Source organism: Aethalodelphis obliquidens, unplaced genomic scaffold (assembly GCF_003676395.1).
Source record: "Aethalodelphis obliquidens isolate GAN/ISIS:26980383/991018 unplaced genomic scaffold, ASM367639v1 scaffold8, whole genome shotgun sequence".
NCBI classification, from domain to species: Eukaryota; Metazoa; Chordata; class Mammalia; order Artiodactyla; family Delphinidae; genus Aethalodelphis; species Aethalodelphis obliquidens.
The window spans coordinates 58,156,058-58,170,957 of record NW_020837952.1 but is presented as its reverse complement, the minus strand read 5'-3'; the positions used below and the strand labels follow the sequence as shown (position 1 = coordinate 58,170,957).

The window sequence follows — 14,900 nt, the reverse complement described above, 5'->3', positions numbered from 1 at the left end:
ATGATGAGAGCAGTCGGGTGTATTGGTTAAGTGCCCAGATTCTGGGGCTGGATACCCTGGGGTTGAATCCTGGCTCTGCTCTTTATTGGCGGTGTGATTTTGGGCAACTCAGTTGAGTTCCCTAGGCCTCAGTTTGCTCCTCTGTAAAATGGGGGGGTAATGGTAGACCCTTACCAAAGGGTTGTTGTGGGGCTCAAATGAGTTCATCTTCCTAAGAAGCTAAGACACAGGTGCACACAATAAGCACTACGTAAGTACCATTAACTTGTCTTTGCCGTTACCATTAAAAGAATTCTGACCTAGGGGTTATGAGACTAAGCGTAGGCAGGTAGGTCCCCGCCACTGACCTACCATGTGACCTTGGTCAAGTCCCTTCTTCTCTCTGGGCCTCAGTTTCCCCATCTGTAGAGTGATTGGGGCAGATGATTCCAGCATCCCACCCAGCTCAGTTATTCTGGTCTCTGTGTTGTTGGCCTGTATCCATGACAACATGCCCAGCACAGAGGCTTGGTGCTCATGGAGCCCTCCAGCTCAGCCACTGTGCTACCAAAACCCCATGTTCCCAAACAGAGGCAACAGTGCCCCCTCTACCTTCTGAGTTGCTGTGTTGAAATGTGCTTTGCCTTTGGGGGGTTGGGTGCCCCAACTCTTCTGTCCATGCACTTACTCCTTCCTCCCTTCCCCTGAACCTTCCTGACCCAGCTCACACACCTCCTCCTCCAGGAAGCCTTTCCTGGTGCCTCCCCCAGCTGCCATCCCTTCTAAGCCTCTTCTCTGCATCTGTTGCTCCCTACTTGGTGATCCCACCTCATCCATGTTGAGATATTGGTGAAAAGTTACTGAATAACTGTCCATGTGTGTCCATAGTTTGAGGGGACTGAAGGGAACCCGTATTTATTCTGTATCTACTAAGTGCCCGGTAGGCTCACTCATATTCCTTGTCTGCAGTTTGCCACTCAAAAACTCAGCGAAATAAGGAGCGTTAGTTACATTCCTTCAAGAGTGGGAAGTTGAGCCTCACTGAGGTTGTGTCGGAGCCCAGTCTGTGTTCTTCCAAAGTCCACTTCCTTCCCACTTCCACCACGTCTCTCTCAGACTCCCCTCTGTTGTCTGTGGCACCTCGCAGGCCCAGATCACATAAGGTAATAATGATGGCATCTAACACGGATCTGGCCCCTGGTATGAGTCTGCACTGGTCTAAGCATTTTGCATCCCTTCTCTCATGTAACCTCACAACAACCTTATAAGGCAGGTTCTGTTCTTATACCCATTTTACAGGTGGAGCATAAGAGCCTCAGAGAAGTTAAGTAACTTGCCCACAGTCACACAGGAAGGAAGTGGTGAAGCCAAGATTTAAAACCAGGTGCCTGCCGAACTGAATTAAAGTTCTCCAATCCACTGTGTCAACCAACCTTGCCTGGTTTCCTCGGTGCATATTTCTTGAATGCCCACTGTGTGCAGGCACTGTGCCAGGGGTCAGAAGACAAAGCAGGCCTATCTCCTTGGCTGGTTTAGCAGCCTGGCTGGGGAGGCAGGCAGGTGAACAGGCAGGCACAGTTCTGCTGGATCTGGTGAGGGTCTGCACTGTGCTGAGACCCTCTCAATAGCACTGCTGTTCTTGCCCACATTTCACAAAGGAGGAAACAGACTTAGAGGGGTCGGGTGGCTTGTCCAGGGTCACACGGTGAGTGAGTTGGGAAGCCGGGATTGGAACCCGAGCAGTCTGCCTTGGAGCCCCCATCCCTTTCCACCACTTCCTGCTGCCTCCCGGGACACTCAGTAGGAGCTATGATGGGGGATACACATGGAAAGCCGCATCTCACTTGGACCTGGGGGTCAGGAGATGCTTCTCGGAGGAAGTGATGTTTCAGTCGAGACCCTCATGTAGCCAGGGAACGGGTGACAATGGGGTGAGGTGTTCCGAGCAGCGGAACGGCAGGTGCGAAGGCCTGGAGACCAGAGGGAGCGTGGTTTGTTTAGGGAACTGAATGGAGGTGTTTCTTCTGGGCTTCCTCGCTGGTGTTTGCGCCTGTGCGCACATCTTTTGTGCCTAGGGTCAGTTTACTACAAAGCTTTACTGAGTGCCTGGTGTGGATTTTGCACCATGTCAGGTCCTGGTGGGGGAAGGACCGGTGCAAAGCATGGCCGGAGTCCTGAGAACTGAGGTGGGAACGTTAGCTCCAGGCTTTGGGGAAAGCCTGGGAGAAAGGGAAGTACTTTCCAGACCCTGGGAGCAGCCCGGTCTCCTGGCCTCTAACCCTGACATCCTGGACGTGGGAAGGGTGAAATGAGCTGGAGTCTGGCGCTTAGTAGACCCTCGCCCAATGCCAGGCCCAGGAGCTCAGATGAAGTTGTGAGCCGAATTAGGGGCAGCCTGTGTTCAGCAGCCCAGGTGCTCCGTGGTGCCAGGGAAGAGGGTGCTGCGGTGGGATTGCCACACCGGGGCCTGGCGGGGCCTGGGCTGGGCTGGGGTCTTGAGCTAAAGGGAACACAGTAGAGCGGGTTGTGTGGTGTCTCATCTGAGGGCAGAGGCTAAACTACGCATGGTTTCCTTAAAGCAAGTGGGCATCGGGGATGGTCTGTGCAGCTGTAGAGTAGGAGGCTCAGGCCGAGGGCACTGCAGGGCCAAGGATCTGGCCGTGGTCTGGAGTCCAGGCACTGGACACCTGGGTCTCTGTTTCGTCCCACCATGTATTGGGCCTCAGTTTCCCCACCTTGACACGGGGCTTTGGTGCCTACCTCTTAGGCATTGCCACGGAGTAAGAGGGGGAGCATGAATGCCCGGTGCTGGGACTGCACGTAGTAGTAGGTGCTCAGCCCACCGAACTGGTGCTGCTAGCCACATGCTCAGGGCAGGCTGCCTGCTGCTGCCACCCCTGGAGATGGGATTTGGGGTGATGGGGACTGCTGCATTCTGCCTACCCCTACTGAAGCCCAACTTTGCTGGGGGGTGGCCTAGGCTGAGTAATCAAATCCAAGGCCTTGATCCTGCAGCCGGTGAAAGGCTTCAAAAAGCCCCGAAGCTGCCTGGCTGGCCCTTCAGGCTCTGGGCCCCCTTGCTGGCTGTGACTGGCCCTATCGCACCCTCTTTGCCACCTGCCTCAAATCCCAGCGCATTTTCCTTCTGCACCGCCTTGGGGAGGCCCTTCCTTCGCTGAGCCACACCAGGTGTTTGCAATCACCGCCCAAGATGCTGGATGCGAATTCCCGCACACAGTAGGCGCTCCGCGACCCGTCACACTGGCCTTGACCCACTGGGCTCCAGGAACAGAAGTGAGCTGTGATTCTTGCCTGTGGTGGGCGTTCGGCCCTTTTAAGCCATTCACTCGGGGGCCAATTATAGACACATAATCGCCCCTATCTATAGAGATAAAACATATTCTTCAGAGATGAGCCACCCGCCCCTCCCCTGCCCCCCCCCACGCTGGCACGCGCTCTCTGCATTTGAGGGCGATGGAGGAATCTGTGCTCCCCTCCTTCCTCCATCCATCCCCTCCTCCCCGCTGCTCCTCCATCTCCGCCCTGCAGAGGTGAGATCTGGCAGGGGCCGTGATGTCAGAGGCTCGGCTGATGTCACCGCCCCGGCCCTGTGACTTCACTTGCCGGCTTGGGCAGGAGGAGCCGCGAGGAGGCTGAGAGACGAGAAACTGCCCCCTTTCCTTTTCCTTCTCCTTTTTCCCTTTCCCCTCCTCCCTAGCCTCACTCGGGAGTTGTTTTCCTCCGGCCGGTCGCCCTGGGCTGTTGGAGGGGTCTGGAGCAAGTGCCAGGAAGGATGCTGCTGCAAAGGTAACGCAGCATGCGCCGTGTCTCTCCCTCCGGTCACGAAAGTTTGCTCTGGCGTGCGAGGCGTGCCGGCTGGGCGCTCCGCCGTGCCACGCTGCCCGGCCCGAGGCTCCCGGGGAGGGGCGGGCGGGGGCGGGCGGGGGCCTCCCGGGCGGCCTTCACTGCCTTGTCCCCATCAAAGGCCGCAGCTGCTCGAGCGGCGGCTGCAGCTTTGAAACTGCCATAAAGAGCGATGGAGGGAGGGGAGCGCGGGGGATGTTCAGAGCGGTGCCCGGGAGGGTGGCCGGGAGAGGAGGGGGGAGAGACGGCTGCTCTGGGAGCGCGGCGGCCGGGGCATGAAGGGCAGGGCCCCGGGTCAGAGTCCCAGGGGCTGAGTCACTCTCGCTGCCCCCCGTCCCCTGAGGTCCAGCCAGCTTCCGTGGCTGGGACCCTGGCAGTGAGGGTGCAGAGGCGGCCGGGGGTGGCCAGGGGCTGGCTTCTCCCCCCACCATTATTTCCAGGCTTATTCTTCCACCTCCAGCAGGCCATTTGTCAGCGGAGATTCGGGACAAAGGAGGGGGCAGTGGGTGGTCTGCTGCAAGTTGGGCGAGGGGCACGGAGCGCGGGCCAGAGAGAAACGCCAGCAATTAAGAGGCAGATCGAGGGCTTTGCTTATTCAGGCTGTCGAGGGAGCCGTCATTTTGTGTTAGCGTGCGTGTCTGAGGTGGGAGGAGGAAGAGAGGGGAGAGTGACAGGAGAAGGATTATGACATTGTGTTGTCTCTGTTTGTGGTAAATGCAAATTTGGCACCAGCAGCTTCCCGGGAAAAGCAGCAGCAAGTAACCCAGGCCAAGGCCTTGGCCCAAACCTGCTGAGGGAGCCCATGTGGGGCGGTTTGGGGTTTTGTTTTTTTTCCTCCCTTTTTTCTGTCTGGTGTGTGCTTTTTCCATTTATTTTTACAGTGAAGTGCTGGAGACAGACAGGCCAGCATGGCGGGGAGGAGCTGGTCCTCCCTCCTCTCTGGCACACCAGCCCCCTCCTCACTCTGCAGGAAGCCCAGGCTGCTCTCCTGACCCCCAGCCATTGCCCCATCTTGGCTGCCTCCCTGCAAGGTCTCTCCATCCCCAGCCAGGGTCACTGTCCTGTCATTCTCTTAGCCTGGGCGGCCTGAGGTCTCAGAAGGCTACTTCTGCCCACAGCTGCTTCCCAAGGGTAACCAGAGACAGAGAGCCAGGGACTGAGGCTCAGATGGGGTTCGAAGATACAAGGCCAGAGATGGGCCTGCCCCCAGCTGCAGGAGGGTGGCAACGGGTTCTGTGGCCGGGCTGGTATTGGCAAGGTGTCTCAGGACCTTGTCTCCTCTGACGGGCACATGAGGGCAGAGAGCTTGAGCCTGACCTGGGCTGGGAAGCAACCACAGCTCTAGGCTCTGGGCTGCAGCAGGGCTCAGGCAGGAGCAGTGGCATGTACAGAGGTGGTCAGTCTCTAGAGGAAGTCTCCAGAGAACACAGAGAGTGGGGCTTTAGTAGGGCCAGGCCATAGCTCAGGCCCCAGCAGGGATGGAGACATCCGAGCTGAGAAGCCGAGGCAGGAGCCCACCTCAGATGGAGGGTCAGGGGAAGGCCCTCTGGGTCCAGCCTGTCACACACTAGGCCTCAGGCTGTAGCCCTCATTCTAGCCCTCCTTCCGCAGGAGCTGGTTCCTTACCTGGACCTCACCGCCTCCTTTGCCTGGTCAAGTCCTTTTGGATTCAGTTAGCCTCCTCCAGGAAGCCTTCCCTGCCCTCAACCTGGATGGTCTGGGGGCCTGCGCCCTGCCCATCCCCATGTCCCCTCTCACAGTGCTGTGAGAGGTGTGGTCACTGTCAGGCTCTTGGGTACAGGATTTTTAAGGCATCCTTCTCGGTGTTCCCAGCACCCGCCCAGAGCTGAGTACAGAGGGAGTGTGTGCCTGGAAGCTAGGGGAGCAGATCCAGACCCATTGATACCCCAGGAAGATGGGCCACCAGGATGGAACAGTCACCCTGCCTCACACCCTGGAAGGGGTGATGGGCTCACTTCCTTTGGGCAAACCCACCGGAAGGGGAATTTTCCCTCACGAAGCCTGACATGTAGGGACAAGCCACAGCTATGCCTGTGACCGGGACATCTGCCCCAAGCAGGAGAGCCTCATGTGGCTAATGTCCTTTTGGAAACTGCTGGCGGGCTCGCTCATCTACCCCAGCATTTCCTTCAGGTCCTGGGCCCACAAGCCAACCTTCATAGAGGAGCCAGGGAGCTGTGTGTGAGGAGCACCTGGCCTTCGCCTGCGGGGCTCTGGTGCCCCATGGAGCCTCCTTCATCAGATGGAAAAGGAAGGAACAGTGGATAGACCCTCCTCAAGGCCAAGATGCTGGGTCCGTTCCAGGCCTGGGCTTGAGACCCTTCTCTCAGAGGTGTTGGGAGTACCAGTCGAGGTTCCAACTGGCCGGTCAGCTCATTTCACCCAGCCCAGGCTCACAGAGCCTGCCCACTTGGAGCCGTGTGCCCACCCTCTTGGCATACATAGATGGAAGAAGCACAGCAAGCCCCTTCCCTCTGTATGCCCCCAATTTGATGGACCCCAGGAGCTTTGGAGTCAGCTCTCAGTTGCAGTCTTCCCTGGCCACTTTCTAGCTATATGACCTTAGGCAAGTTACTTAATCTCTCAGGGATGCAGTTCTAAAAGGCAGTGACCTGGTAGTAGTAAACTCTATCTGCAGGCTTGTTGTAGGGACTAAGGAGACTGCAGGTGCAGCACCTGTATACAGCAGGTGCTCAATTAATGGCAGCTGTGGTTATGAGGGAGCTGGCTATGCCAGCACCGTAGAGGCACAACAAAAAAAGTTTTCCCTGGGGTACCCTTGTGAATTCTGACAGGTCAATCAAGAGGGGCTTCAGAGAGGAGGTGGCATTTGAACGTCTTGGAGGATGAGTAGGAGTTTGCCAGGCTAAGGCAGGGGAGGGTGTACCACCAGAAGGAAGGATAAGAGCAGAGAGCTGCAGGTGTAACAGGCCAGTCACCTTGAGTGGCTGAAGCCCAGGAAGGGGAAAGGGGAGAGGGAACACTTTCTCTCGGCAGTGGGAGCCAGTTCTGGAAGAAGGGAGGGCCTGACTTGATGAGAGTGGGCAGGTTGCACACAAAGCTGGCTTGTTCTAGCTCCTCTCAGGGTGGCCTTGTGCTGTTGGGATTCCTGAACAGCCGGGGAATTTAAGAACCAGCCTGGGTCTCCTTTTAATTTGGAGTCTCAGGACTTCTGGCATCCAGGGCCAGCCCAGGCCCCACTCTGAGACGGGGCCAACATTGCTGGGGAATCAGAGTAGATGCCTGGTCCCCAACTTGGGTGAGGGTTCCTGGAGCAGCTTCTCTTGCCTGGGACCCTGACGTGACTGGAAGCTCCTGCAAGAGATGAGGGCCGCTACTCCCCCCAGTTCATAGCGGGAGCCAGGCTGCCTGGGTTCAACCCTGGCTGTGCCATTTACCAGCTGTGTTGCCTCAGGCAACTCACCTGCCCTCTCTGAGCCTTGGTTTCCTGGGGTACTAATGGTACCTAAGTCACAGGGCTGTGGTGAAGATGAGGCGAGATAACTCTCACAAAGCAGTCGGCCCAGAGCCTGGCTCCCGGAGAGCACTCAACAACTGTTAGCTCAAAGAAGTCAGTGCAGGAGAGTGAAGCCTCTAGCATCTAGTGTCTGTGGGCCAGGATAATCATGCCTAGTAATAATAGCTAACATTGGGAACTCCCTGGCGGTCCAGTGGCTAGGAGTCTGTGCTTTCACTGCCGAGGGCCCCGGGTTCGATCCCTGGTTGAGGAATGAAGATCCCACAAGACGCCTGGCGCGGCCAAAAAAAAAAACTGACATTTATGAGCACTTACTGCGAGTCAGGCAGGCTCTGTTCTAATTGCACAACTATGTAGTAGCTTATTGAGTACAGTCTCCCCTCACTCTGCCTAACGTGTGAGGGTGGGGGGTGGGGGGTAGGGCACCCCAGAAGCCAAAAGCATGCAGGGAAGAGCCTCAGATATTTGGTGTTTTCTGCGCGAGGCTAAACGGACACCCTTGGTAATGTGGGCAAGACAGAGGGAATTGGACGACGGCTGGGCTGTGAGGCATGAGGACCACAAGGGCCCGCCCACCACTGCAAATGGGCCACCTGGGACTGGACACCCCTCACACGTGGCAGAGCCTCAGACGTACCGTGGGGCCCTGGACCAGTCACGGCCCCACCCTGGGCCTCAGTTTTCCTATCTGTTTGATGGGGGATTGGGCTCGCTTACCTCTCTCAGCTGCTGTAAGGGGTGGCAATTCTCTCGTCTCTTTGATTTTCTTGGATGGCTTCCGTGTAGGTTGTGACTTGGGCGGTCACATCTGTCCATTGATTTTTCCGGAAAGGATGCTTTCTTCCCTTTTATTCTGCAGTCAGCCCACAGTTGAACAACTTCGATGTCTGGCCTTCCCACTGTTCCTCCTGTCCCCACCAGCACACCTCACCTGGGCTGGGGAAGGGGGCCGAGAGGGTCCAGCAAGATAGTGGCTCCCAGGAGGGCACAGGACTCCCCCAACACCACTCGATGTGCACCATTTGGGGAGAGCCTTGGGTGTGGGCGGATACAGGACTCGGTAGCCAAATCCAGCCCACACCTGGCAGTGTGACGCTGAGTTGCGTGGAAGACCCAAACGTTTCATTTACCCTCCCTTCTCTCCTCCACTCATGCTTCAGAGTCAGACAGACCGCTCATTCCTTGTTCCACTGTGCTGTGCTGGGTGATCGATGCTGGGTGACCGTGGGCACCGTATTTCCCTGAGCCTGCCTGCTCACAGGACGAGTGATTCCCCCTCAAGGGGTATCTGAGGCCAGAATAATTGGAACCAGCACTTAGGTGTGAGGTCATGGATTAAGCACTTGGGTGGATGCAGCCCTCCGTGGCGGGCGATGTTAATGTCCCCATTCTGCAGGTGAAAAGGCTGAGGCTCCAGAGCTTACAGAGCCTTCTCAAGGTAGCATCGCCCTCTGCCCTCCTTTTTTTTTTTTTTTTGCGGTATGCAGGCCTCTCACCGTTGTGGCCTCTCCCGTTGCGGAGCACAGGCTCCGGATGCGCAGGCTCAGCGGCCATGGCTTACGGGCCCAGCCGCTCCGTGGCATGTGGGATCTTCCCGGACTGGGGCATGAACCCGCGTCCCCTGCATCGGCAGGCGGACTCTCAACCACTGTGCCACCAGGGAAGCCCCCTCCCTTTCTTTTGTACACCCCACCTACTACCAAAAAGGAGCTGGGGCGGGAGCCCATAGGTGGCAGGATAGGTAAAGGGAGCCCAGAGACCACGGGGTGAGGGCAGGGGAGGCTGGGGAGATGGGGTAGTTACCATGCCAGCTTGTCACTGCTCGCCCACACAGGATATATGGGGAATGGGAATAGCGGTCATCAAGTGTGCGCAGGAGGGGCACCCCACATGGTCGCGGTCCTTGAGAATGCACAGGTTTCTGCCCACCTTCACTCAGCCAGGGCATGGGGTTGCTTAAAGGCTTCAAATCCCAGCTCTGCCACTCACTGGCTCTGTGATCCCAGGCTAATTAGCTATTGCTCTGAGCCTCAGTTTCCACACATATAAATAGGGATCATTGGCGTACTCACCTCGTAGCCTTGTTGTGAGGATGACCTGAGTTAATGCGGGTAACTCACTTAGCATGCTTCCTGGCACATGTGAGAGCCGTAGGAGTGTTCTCTATTGTTATCCCTCAAATCAGCTCAGGTTCCCCTGGAGAACACTCAGAGTCTCCTGAGCACCTGCTTCGTGCCAGCACCAAGCCCAGGGAGCCAAGGATTCATCACTCAGGCCCCTCCCGTGCCGTGGGCTAAGCCACCAGCCTCAGGGCCTGGGGCTGAGTGTGCAGATTTGACATGCAGGGGGAACGGCCTGTGAGAATTGGTGTGTTGGCTCCCACTGCTGGCTGACAGACATCCTGATGAAATATGTCACTTTAAAACATTTTTAAAAGAAATTTCCGGAAAGCTCTCTTAACCCCATGGGAGCCATAAGTAGCCTGAACTGTTGTCAGGTTCTAGTCTTGGCTTTGAGATGACTTGCCAGAGACCCTCCCTTGTCTGGGCCTCAGTTTCCTCATCTGTAAAACAGGGCAGCAACTGTATCCACCCGAGAGGGTTGACCCTGTGTGAGGCTGCTTGTGAAATGTGCTTTGTAAACTCGAAAGCACCTTAACAGCTGTTGGGATTTTTTGGTTCTGTTTCTGGTCATTCAGGACACGGTCACGGGCAGATGCCTGTGTGGTGTCATGCTGGCCCTGGGCGCGGGCATCCATGGGATGCCGGCTCTACTATCAAGGGCTCCCTGAGTCGTGACCTCACTAAAACCCTTGAATTTTGTGATTTCCAGAGAACGTGGAAGGCCCCCCAGGCAGCCTGGCCTCTTCCGGGGGAAATGCTGGTAAGTGTCTTGTCTTATCTGTTAGTTCGTTCCACAAATGTTTCTGGAGCAGCTCCACGTGCTGAGGATGACGCGGGAGAACCGGAGGTCAGCCCTGCCCTCGAGAGCTCAGTCCAGGAGGAGGGGTTTGAAAACTTCACCCCCAAACAACCAGACAGCCAAGGTTCAGGGGTGGCTGGACGCAAAGCCTAGGCTTTTCAGGAGACAGCCACGGGCCAGGATCATTTATAAATGAATATTGACTATTTTCTCTGCTCAGAATCCTTCAGTGGTTCCCCCTTTTGCCTTTGGGATAAAGTCCCCAAGTCTTCCGTGGTCTGCACTGTCTCACTCCAACTGCATCTCCAGCTTACTCATTTCATTGAAATCGCACTGGCCTCCTTTCCATTCCTGGAAATCTACTCGCTCCCTCCTGCCTTAGGGCTGTTGCCTGTGCTGTGCCCACTGCCTGGAGCTCTCTTCCAACCTCATCACGTGGCAACTTCCTATCTGTCCTTCAGGTCTCAGCTCAAATGTCCTGGATCCCCAAGACCCAGGGTCCCATTATACACCCTCTGGGCACCTGCCCACTTGCTTACTAATGTGTTTCATGGCTGTTACCAAATGATTATTTATGTGATCATTTGTTTGCTCTAATGGTTCTATGGCACTGTAAGCTCCATGATAACAGGGACCCTTGGGCTCAATGCCTGGCATATGGTAGGGGCTCAATCAATGTTTGTGGAGTGAATTTATGATGAGTATTAAGGTAAGGCTTCGTGGAGGCGGTGGCATTTGAGTAAGACTTGAAAGAGGGTGTAATTTCACGCTGTAGGGAAGAGAGAAGGGCTTCCTGCTTTGGGTAGCAGACAGGCACATGATAGGGACACAGCCCATTTGGTTTGGCAAAGAAGCAGAAAGGGACGTGTGAGAGAAGCTTGGAGAGGTGGCTGGGGCCAGGCGAGGGCTTTGTGTTCCAGGTGGATGAGAATTAACTTGAATTCTGAAGCTCCTTGGGGCCCACCAACAACCTCTGAGCCAGGGGTCGTAGGGTCAAAGCTGGCTTCTGGAAACTGTAATGAGTTTGCTGCAGGGATGGGTGGGCCGGGAGAAGAGGCTGCAATCAACAAGACCAGTTGGGAGTTGGAGAATCCATTGACTCTGCTGCTTTCTGTTTCCCCGGAATCACACATGGGCCTTGGAGTTATCCTGTGAGCTCCCGGGGAGATGCAGGGCAGTGATGAGGAACCTCACAGGGCATGACTGCTTCCAGAAGACAATCACCTTGGTGGCAGGGGAGCCATTCTTGAATCCCTGGAGGGAGAGATGGAGTGGAGGGGACATTGATGTCCACACTTGTCACACCTGTGTCCTGGTGCTTTCCCTGCGGCCCAGGAATTGTGACACTGAGGCGCCAGCCTGTGGCAGACGATGAGCAGCAGCATTTCCCTCAAAGCCCAGCAAACAAGACCCACCTCCGCGCATCCCACGGGGGTGCAGCTGTTGTGGTCAGAAGAGCCAGAATTCTCAAGAAGGACCTGGGGACGAGTCTCAGATCTACCACTTAGCAGCTGTGTGCCTCTGGGCATCTTGTTAGCAATTCTGGGCTTCAGTTTCTTTAGCTGTGAAGTGGGGGCTACTTGGGTGTTGTGAAGGTTAAGTGTGAGGACACACACGGAGCCCCAAGCTCAGGGAACACTGGAGGCGCAGGAAGTAGTGGCTGTATTATGGCCACATTTTTCTCCACGGTTTGAATTCTTCACAGGAAGCTGGGGTTTCAGGCTTAAAATGAAGAGCATGTCAACAAAGCAGGACGGAACAAAGTCTTTTCCCAGCATGCCTCAGCATGCAGCACTGCCTTCCCATGGAGCCCAACAGTGATGGGGCTAAAAGTCTTGAGCTTTCAAGCAGAAATAATCCCAATGGAAAGGAGCCTCCCTATTGTTCTCTTGTGATAAAGCGATGCAGGGGCTCTGCAGCCTGACCTGCCTGGTTGCAGATTCCAACTCTGCCTAGCTGTTCGGTGACTCAGTTTCCTCATCTGCAGAATGAGGTAATAATGGGACCCACCTCGGAGAGCTGTTATAAGGACTAAGCAAGTTAGAGCAGGTGAAGTGCTTAGACATGGCTTTGTCACTGCTATTGTTAGGTCGTTCCATCTTCACTTGAACACTCTGCAGTGCTGTAAGTGACTCAGTGGGGGCTCAGGGGCCAGAAGCCTGAGTTCAAACCAGCTCTGCTGCTTGCTCGCTGTGTGACCTCCGGCAAGTCTCTTAACCTCTCTGTGTGTCCATTTCCTGCTCTGCACAATGAAGATGACAATCCCTGCCTCCCACTGTTGTTGGGAGCAGTGGATGGGGTCAGCCAGGTAAGGGACCCGACTTCCTGGAGGCAGGCAGACCACTCGGCCCCTCCTCCCACGCATTCCAATTTCCAGATGAAGAAATTGAGACTCAGAGCCATTGGATGATTTGCTAAAGGACACAGATCAGTGAGGCCAGGCTACACTCCCAGCTCCGTGACCTGTGCTGGGCCACCATGCCAGGGACTTCCCAGGGAGACTTGAGGCACTAGTGGCAGGAGTGTTGAGTGGGCCGAAGGGTGAGCTTCTGTGAGGCCAGGCAGCAGGGGCCTCCCGTTGCTCAGCTGCAACTCCTCCAGTGTCCCGAGTGTGCTGATGCGTCCTGCTGCTGTCGGTTAGGCCTGGGTCTTCCAGGCATGGGGTCTGCAGGTCCAACGCCTGCAAACTGCCCAGTCTCCAGGGCTTCACCATGTTACCTGTGGGGAGAGACTGGTGCCGACCCTGCTGTCCCCTCAAGTCTGTTTCCCTATCCACCTGCAAACTTTGGGACCCACCAACTGTCTGTGTCCATCCATCTTTCCAGTGTTTACCCAGTGCTGGGAAACTTGGTGGTTAAGAGTGCAACCTCTAAAGACCTGGGTTCAAATCCCAGCTTGGCCTCTTCTATGCTGTGTGACTTGGGACAAGTTGTTCAACTCTCTGCCCCTTAGTCGTCCCGTTTGTAAAGTGGGGATGAGAACAGTACCAACCTCATGATGTCGCTACAGACACACAGTGCCTGTTCCCAGTCAGCTTGGATTCCTCTGGGCTGTTTTGTCATTATTCATGTTATCATGTTGATGGTTATGGTGCCTTACCCTGCAGAGGATGCCAGAGACCCGAGGGAAGCAGGGGTGTCTGCCCTGTGAATACTCACGGTCCTGTGGGAGAGGCAGACACAGGCACAGGCAGCCCAGTGTGACCAGTGAGAGCTGAGGAGGAGGGAGCCACGACTTGGGGCCTGGAGGAATGAGGTGGAAGGCAGGGTTGAGGGGCAGATCTCCTGAGCAGAGGTCACTGTGAGACCCTGTGGAACCAGTTCATGCCAAGTGGGTCACAGATACAAGGCCCTGTAGGACCCCACCCCTGCCCACCTCTGCAGCCTCATCTCTCGTTCCCCTAGCCCTGCGCTGCACACAGCCCTCCTGGGACCTGCAGTGGCTGTCCCCACGTGGCTAAGGCTTGGTATTCCCGGACTCTCTATTTGGAGGCTTCCCCACCCCCTTAGCCTTAGAGCCTGCCCTGCCCTTGCCCCAGAAAGACTTATTCTGAGGCCCTGTGTTCCCTCCATCAGGGTTTACAGCCCAGCACACAGCAGGTGCTCTGTGTGGAATGAAGGCCACCCTTAGGTTTGTGCTTTGCGTGGGAAAAGTGCCTGGCTTGGGACAGGCTCTGCGGACGCTTTGGGGGGTTCCCCACTCTGTTAAGCAGAGGCTTTTTCTGGTAAGTTGTCTCCTGGAGGATTGTGAGCACGAGTTCAGGAGGCCTCCCTCCTGGCGTGCTAGAGTTAGCAGGAGGCCCCTCCTACGAGGAAGGAGAGCTGGGGCCACTGAAGGATAAAGGTGAGGGCGGTACTTGTGCTCAAGAGAGCCAGCGAGTGAGAGGAAGGACATCCGCCTGCCGCTGAAGGCACCGACAGCCCAGCTCACTTCGCACAAGTCACTGATCTGCCGAGCAGGGCCAGTCTCCTCAATCAATCCATGCTGACAGATGGTAGCGGAATCAGTGACCTAGAGGCAGAAGGCTCCATTTGTAATCCCGGAGTGGCCCAGGTGCCTGGAGGAGGGCAGAGGAGTTTGTAATAAAGGGAGTGACACAGGGTTTCCAAAAGCCATCTCGGAGCTGGAGGAGGAGGGAAAGGATTAATTTTGCTTCTGGAATTGAAAACACTGATTCAATTCAATATGTATTTTTTGAGTGGACTGGACTAGAAGAGAGAGAGAGAAGAAAAACAAAAACAAAAAAACCCCCAACTAATCTACTGTCCTTTCCTTAAACTGTGGTAGAAAAAACAGGATTCTCTTGGGATTGACATATATACACTAATATGTATAAAATGGATAACTAATAAGAACCTGCTGTATTAAAAAATAAAATTGTAAAATTCAAAAAAAAAAAAAGAAAAACAGGATTCTCACAGATGAGACAGTGAGAGAACAATAGAAGACACTAATGTGATCAAAGAGGAGGGAGCTCCCAGCTATTGTGCTCTGGCCATTATGGGATCTTGAGCAGTGACTTAACCTCTCTGAACCTCAGTCTGTTTGTATGTCCACATCATAGAACTGTAGCTATTGCTAATGTGTGCCTGGTACTGTACTGACTTTTTTATACATTTCTCTTTAGATTCCCAAA

At 55.4% G+C, this 14,900-nt stretch overlaps 1 protein-coding gene across 4 annotated transcripts in view; it reads left to right on the top strand.

The window, feature by feature from the left end:
• The window catches only part of TCF20 (transcription factor 20), a 190,964-nt gene that overhangs the window by 76,353 nt on the left and 99,711 nt on the right, over nucleotides 1-14,900 (top strand). For 3 of the 4 annotated variants that reach the window (XM_027107861.1, XM_027107864.1, XM_027107862.1), the window contains exon 2: nucleotides 10,175-10,225. The exons of the other annotated variant lie outside the window; for it this stretch is intronic. In XM_027107861.1, coding sequence (XP_026963662.1) covers nucleotides 10,175-10,225 — 51 coding nt within the window. The remainder of the gene's footprint in view (nucleotides 1-10,174; nucleotides 10,226-14,900) is intronic. 4 annotated transcript variants of the gene reach the window in all.